Raw genomic sequence first — 7,500 nt, 5'->3', positions numbered from 1 at the left:
TAGAAATCTTTCGTCTTCCTCCTGACAAATGTACTTCTCATGTAACTTCTTTGATTCAGGCTGGCATGAAATCTTTTATTCCCTCTCAACAATTCCAACTCAAGTCTCACTCCTCTCCATAGTTTTCCTCTCATTGTATTGCTGCAATTTCCAATCATAACTATTACTTCCATATCTATTGCCAACTAATTTTTTAGAAAACCGATGTCTGTTTACTATTGTTAGAAACCATTGTAAAAAGGTTTTGTCTAACGCCAAAGCCTGCTGTTCTCAGGTTACAAAATTTTGTATTTAATCTCAAAAATTAGGCTCCAAAAACTTCTGGAGAATCTTTAACGGTGTCTATAATAACAGCAAATCTGTTATTGCACCTCTCTTGCATAGTTCAGATTTTGTTACCTCACCTAAAGGCAAAGCTAAATTGTTTGCTAAAAACTTCTCATCAATACCGTCTCTTGATTCCACTAATCACATCTTACCTTATATAGCCAAAAAACAGGTTGACCCATTGCTTGACATTCATATCACTCCAGCTCATACTTCAATTAAATGTCATCCCTTAATTGCAACTCTTCCTAAGAGCTCCAAAAATTCTTATTCTCCTAGTTTTTTTCCTCGATCATCAGTTCTTTTGAATTCGCTCCCTTCTCCTTGTTTTCCTGATTCATATAATTTGCAATCTTTTAAGTGGTCTGTTAACCATTATCTTGTTTTAGAAAATTCATCTTTTCTCTTCCAGTAACTTCCAACTCTAATAGTGGTTGCTTGCAGCCTTGTTGGAAGTAAAGATGTTAAAAAAAAAAAAGTTAAATCATGGTTAATAGTATAGTAGGATTGTCTGTTTGTATTAATCAAATATTTTCATAGTTAGATCATCTTTGGTTAATAAATATCTATTCTTTAAGCTTTCTAATTAAGGCAACTCTGTCCTATAAAAACTCTTTCACCCACAAAGGATTTTGTGTAAATTTGATTAAAGTTATTCTTATCATTATAAAGCATATGTAAATATAACTTCAGCTAATATAACTCTATAAATATAAATCTAACTTAAGCTAATTTTGTGTAACTGAAACTATTAAAGTTTAACAATCATTATAACAAAATATTTTTAAATGTTAACAGAACTCATTGAATTGGAGATTGCCATGTTTCTTTTAATATTTTTTTAAAACATTTTTAATAAGAATACTTTTTATTAAACAGTTCAATTATATTAAACTTAAATTGATTTCCCAGTAATGCAAGGTTTATCAAATTACAATAATCATTGAATTCGATATGGGAAAAGTAGATTATATTATAAGTTTTTAGTAATTATGGGTAACAAAAACTTTAAACATCAAGTTAACAAAAATACGTAATTATATTTCATCATACTTCTTTCAGATTTTTCTTATAACATTAGTTTCAGATGTTTATCTGTGGAGTGAAAACAATGAAAACAAAACAATTGAATGGGTAGAAAAAGTCAAAAATTAGAAAGAAATAATTTCCAAAAGATTGAAAATGCTTGAAACCAAGTGTTTGAAGCTTTTATTAACCTTAAATATTAGTAAAAAGCTCGTGGTACAAAAAATTACTTTTATTAGTTTAGCATTGAATAAGTTTTGAAAGTATTTGAAAGATACTTAAGCGCATTTCATAAAACTTTACAATATTTGCCATTTCTAAATTTTAAAGCTTGTATATTGTTTTTTTTTTAAAAAGATTTCCTTGATTGAAACACAACTTTATATTGAGAAATAATTAAGCAATCACCTGCCTTTAAGTAAAGAAAGTTAAATGAATATGAATTATGAATTTTACAAGTAACATCAAAAATTGCCTGTGCATTAAAAAATAATTCATTTGCATTTTTTTTTTTTTAATTATTAATTCAAATTTACTCCCAGCAAGGCTGCAAGCAACAGCTTTTAGGTTGGGAGTTACTAGAAAATAAAGAATAGAGTTTAAAAGCAAATAAACAGTTGACAGAAGACTTTAAAAGTTGTAGGTTGTATGACTTTGCTGAATGATAAGTGAGAACGAGTTTTAGTTGATAGAACTAGAGATGATAGCTTGTTTAAGCAGCGACTATGATAGTATTTGTAGAAAAAAAAAAGAGATGCAACTTTACAACGATGGGAGAGAGGCTCAAGCTTGGCAGATAAAGCAGGTCCAACTACATTTACAATGCCTTTTTTGACCTTGTCCAAAAATGCATTGAGGAAGAGTATCTATAAGAAGAACCAACCCAAATATAATAACAATATTCCATAAAGAGACAAATAAGATATTGCAGAGATAGAGGATGGAATCAGGAGCAAGATAATAGTAAGAATGATAAAGAGAAAGCAAGCTTAGCTTACCTTAAATTTGCATTGCTGTACAAAATATTTTTTATATCAAACTTTACAACAACCTCAAAAAGCAAAAATAAAAAGCAAGATATTAGAAGAAGAAATATCCAAGTATTGAGTTAAAATCCTCCAACTATTCTCTCATGTGCCATTATCTAATTGTTCCAGAGCTAATATTATCTAATTATCTCCCTCAGCTAATATTATCTCATTATCCCTCAGCTATATTTATTGAAGACTTGCTCACACTGAACAACTTTGCTCTAGTACCAGCGACCTTACTTGTATCTAAGCTCAAAACCTTCCAAGCCAACTCATTTTTCACAAATTCACATTTATCATCATGAATAACCCTGACAACATGTAAACCAACCCATTTCTAGAACTTTGCTGTACTACCTGTGAAGCTGCCTCAATAAATTACTATCTTTTGATAAAAGAAAAGAGCCCTTTTTGTCCTTTATTCTTATTCCTTCCTATCCCTTTAGAAATTATAAATAACTCTTAAATGATGTTGCAATATTAAGTATGAAATAAGTTTTAATAAAGAATTTTAGAGTAGTTATATATATATATTAGAGAAATAAATAGTGATTTTTGCAGAATACCAAATATTCAACAAAGTGTTTGGCCGAAGCACTGAATTTGCTGCCAAATATTTGGCAGCATTTAGTTATTTCGAGGGTTCAAACCTGCTTTGTTGTAGTGCATATGTCAACTACACTGTGGACCTTTTTATTTTATTTGTGACAAGGATATGTCACAGCACGCATTATTTATTGACTGTTACATCAAATATTTAAACTATAGTAGGTATGTATAAACCTAATGGAATCATATAATGTAATCATACTCTTCAAAACATTCTTAAAGATTTCAAAAATATCCAGTTCAGATATTTATATCTTGCCTTTCTAGAGTAATTTCAGAAAATGCTATAGATAGATATAGCACAAAGAACTCCAAACTTATTAAAAATTATATCTTCACGACAACCTGAAATTAAAGTATGTTTTAACTTTAATGGGAATGACAATTATATGGTTACCTTTTTTATTGATGCGTGTGAAAAAACTAATTTTTGGAACTTCAGTTTTAAAAATAAGTTTTGGAACTTGGGGGCTTCAATACATACATTGATTATCTTATAGTCTGCTGCCGGTAGGAGTGCTGCTATATCGACTGAGGGATTGGCACAGGGCAGAAAACTTTTCTTTTATTCTTCTTTTTTTTTTTCTTTTATTGAAAAATTAAAGTGCACATTTTTAGAATAAGAGCACAAAAAGCATATTAGGAAAGAATTTTAGGTATGAATTGTTTTATTTTGTGATATATATATATATATGTATATTTTTTAAACATCTTCGCTTCCAACAAGACTGCAAACAGCCACTAATTAAAGTTGGAAGTTACTGAAAGAGAAAAGATGAAGATTGTAGAGCAAGATAACGATTGACAGACAACTTAAAAGATTGCAAATTATATGAATCAGGAAAGCAAGATGAAGGAAGCGAATTCCAAAGAGCTGATGTTCGAGGAAAAAAACTAGACGAATAAGCGTTTTTGGAGCACTTAGGAACAGTCACAGAAAAAGGATGAAACTTAATTGAATGACGAGTAACACGAGAATGAATTTTAGTAGATGGCACAAGAGACGCTAGCTCTTTAGAGCAGTGCCCATTATAGAATTTGTAGAAAAGAGAAAGAGAAGCAACATTACGACGATGTGATAATGGTTCGAGGTTGGCTGCAAGAGAAGTTCCAACTATGTTTACAATGCGTTTTTGCACCTTGTCTAAAAGAGAAAGGACATCATTAGAAGATCCGCCCCAGATATGGCAACAGTATTCCATACAAGGCCGGATTTGAGATTTATAGAGATAGAGAATAGAATCCGAAGTAAGAAAGTGAAGAGCTCGATAAAGAGGTGCAACCTTAGCAGATGCTAATTTTGCAACTGATTGGATATATGGTTTCCAAGAAAGATTGGAAGTAAGAGTTAATCCTAGAAGATGAAGAGTAGGTGACTCATCGAGTACATAAACGCTCATAAATATAGGAAGATCTAAATTATTGCGATAACGATTGGCTGAAAAAAATTGAGTTTTATCTGAATTAAAGTTCACCAGCCACTGTGAGCCCCATGCTGTAGCAGAAGTGAGATCCTTTTCAAGCTCAAATGTCCCTCCAAGCAATCAGAGGGTGTTGGTTTCTTAAGCATGTGACTATTGAAGTCTTTACGAATTAGAGGAAGATAACCATCAACACTAAGATCACAAGATGAGACAGCCGAACTCAAATTAGTCTCACAAAAAGCAAGTAGGTCTGGTGAACTTTGCAAGAGATAAGACTCAACAGAAGAAAAGTTACTTCGAAGACCACGAATATTAGTGAATGACAGGTTTAGAGAACTTGGTGATGATGATGGTTTTTTGTGTTTTATAGTTTTTGGTACTTTATTCATTTTTAAATTTGTTGAAGAACTTCACTCAAAGCATAGATAGTACTCAGAACATTGTTTAATAGCCCAATTGCCTCATTACTACTAATAAACCCTAAGCCGTAACAAAGGGCTCCAAATGTGGCCTCCGCAATGCACACCAAAAGTACAAACAGGGACACCATCCATGCGCAACATGGCACTGGTAATACTTTGATACTTTTCAGCTGTTGATGGAATCAGCCTCTTTGAGAGCTACCACAGAGTTTGGGAAACCTGACTACCAGCCGGCCTCAGAACCATAAAACTGAGTTTTAGAACTGTACCCTCATTAGGAGATAATAGAATGAGTTGCCTAGTCATAAAAACAGAGACACAAGCAAAACCCATGCCTTGAGTCAAGAAGATCCAGCATTCAACATCCTAAACTGGAAACAATGTATTAAAAATACATCTGCGCCAGCCTAATAGATGAAGAAGGGGTGCGAGGCTGGTCAACAGATAGAATCTGTTTACCCCTTAAGAGGTAATAAAAAAAAAAAGAATCTGTTTACCCCTTATATATATGTGTGTGTGTGTGTGTGTGTGTGTGTGTGTGTGTGTGTGTGTGTGTGTGTGTGTGTGTGTGTGTGTGTGTATATATAAATTTATCATTGGTGATAAAAATTAACTCTTAACGACTCTTTAATTTTTCTGTTTAAAGAAGACAAAATCAAGTACACTTTATGTAAAAACTAATAAATTTAATTGGGGAAACTAAAAAAATTTAATAAATTTTTAAACTTTTTCAGGGCTAAAATATTAATTTAAAAACCATTAAAAAAATGTTTAAAATGACCTAACAATGATATATATATATATATATATATATATATATATATATATATATATATATATATATATATATATATATATATATATATATATATATAATATACATAAATAAATGATGCAATGTCATTCCTTTACCAAGGTAAACATTTTTTTAATGTTTTAAACATTTTTGATGTTTAAAACATTAAAAAAAATGTTTTAAACATTCCACAAAATTAAATTTGATTGAAGGTTGAGAGAGAAAAAAATAATATTTGTCTATATATAAAATGTTTCTTTACAGTTTTGGCTTTCAACATTTTTGTATCACGTAATAAAACCTAAACAAAGTATATACTACTTTAAATGCTTTTTAAAGTTTTCTTTTAAATAATTGCAAGAAAAAAAATCTTTTTAGATCAAAATATAGTTTTATTAATAAACACACTTATGTAAGTAATAAACTGTCTGGTCATCATGCCGGGCTACTGACAGGCATATCTTAAAAATTTCAGTTGCCCTTGGAGAAAACAAGTTGTTCCATGCCACTGGACGACCATGAGAGTACACCCCTGACATACATACATACATACAAACACACATATATACATACACATACAAATATTCAAAAATAATTACCAATCTAAATTCACTACAGGGTCACGAATGGTAAATGATTTAAGAACGATTGTTAACAACTGCAAACTAAACTAAAAAAAAAAATTCAATGCTTTTAAAACAAAATTTAGTTATAGAATTTCAGTTTTTCACCTTTGCACTATGTACAAAGATACAGGTTCATTATACTATATTATATTACATTATAATATATATGTATAAACACATAAGTTTATATACTAATATAATGACTATGTAACCTTCGTTAATTTAAAACTTGTGTGTAACTTGGTATTAAAGCTATTTACAACAATTTATTCAAGAAATGTATAAAACAAACAACAATTTTGTTAAATATTTTACAGATTATCAAAATTTACTGAACAAAGTAAATGAGCTGATGCTTCAAAATGATCTTGAGGTAACGTTAAGTAAAATTAGGACTGCACAAAAAAAAGTTGTCTGGAGAAATAGGTGAAGAAACAAAGCCTTCAAATCTACAAACACTTTTTGAATTGAAGTTTTTAAGAGTCACAGATTAACTTATTTCTAGCATCACTGAGCAGTTTTCATCAAACGACCAGCTTATTAGAGACACAGCTTGTTTTGATCCTAGAAGATTCAAGGAAATTTTAGAAAAAGGGTTACCTGTTCAAGTCAAATTGCTGAATTCACCGGTCTTAATGCTGAAACTTTAGTAACAGAATTATCGTCATTAATTTGGAATTATAAATACTTAGCAAAAACACTACATGAAGACATTGCTGAGAAAAGATATGAAGATCTTTCCCTCACTGTTTAATGTGCCTGGAGGATCTTATGATACTCAGTAACTATTAAAACTAAACCAGGCAAAACTAAAAGGCCTATAATACAGGCAGACAAAAACTTGAATAATATATTGAATAAAGCTAGAACAAAATGTAACACAATAATCCCATGTTGATTATCAACAATAGAATAATATTACTATTGACTGTCTGCCTAGAATAGAATGTATTTATCGATAGAAAATCTGTAAAACAGGTAAGTATATCAATAAGATACACTTACTTCTTCAATATCAAATAAATTTTACTTACTACTTCATATCAATTACTACTTCATATCATATCAAATTTTACTTACTACTTCATATCACTTACTACTTCATATCAAATAAAAATATTTTGAAGCAATATGAAGAAATATGAATCAAAAGATCTAATTTGGCTTGCTATTTCACCAAATAAATTAAAATCCCTGTAAGCCAAATAGATTAGGTAGATAGAAAACAGGTGTAGTTAA

The 7,500-nt window shown here is 30.3% G+C and overlaps 1 protein-coding gene across 4 annotated transcripts in view; it reads right to left on the bottom strand.

The window, feature by feature from the left end:
• LOC100213876 (protein PAT1 homolog 1) overlaps positions 1 to 7,500 on the bottom strand; it is a 41,454-nt gene that overhangs the window by 3,764 nt on the left and 30,190 nt on the right. For 3 of the 4 annotated variants that reach the window (XM_065811998.1, XM_065812000.1, XM_065811999.1), the window contains one exon: positions 6,235 to 6,305. The exons of the other annotated variant lie outside the window; for it this stretch is intronic. In XM_065811998.1, the coding sequence (XP_065668070.1) occupies positions 6,235 to 6,305 (71 nt within the window). The remainder of the gene's footprint in view (positions 1 to 6,234; positions 6,306 to 7,500) is intronic. 4 annotated transcript variants of the gene reach the window in all.

This window comes from Hydra vulgaris, chromosome 12 (genome assembly GCF_038396675.1).
Source record: "Hydra vulgaris chromosome 12, alternate assembly HydraT2T_AEP".
NCBI classification, from domain to species: Eukaryota; Metazoa; Cnidaria; class Hydrozoa; order Anthoathecata; family Hydridae; genus Hydra; species Hydra vulgaris.
This window is presented reverse-complemented; position numbering and strand designations above follow the sequence as displayed.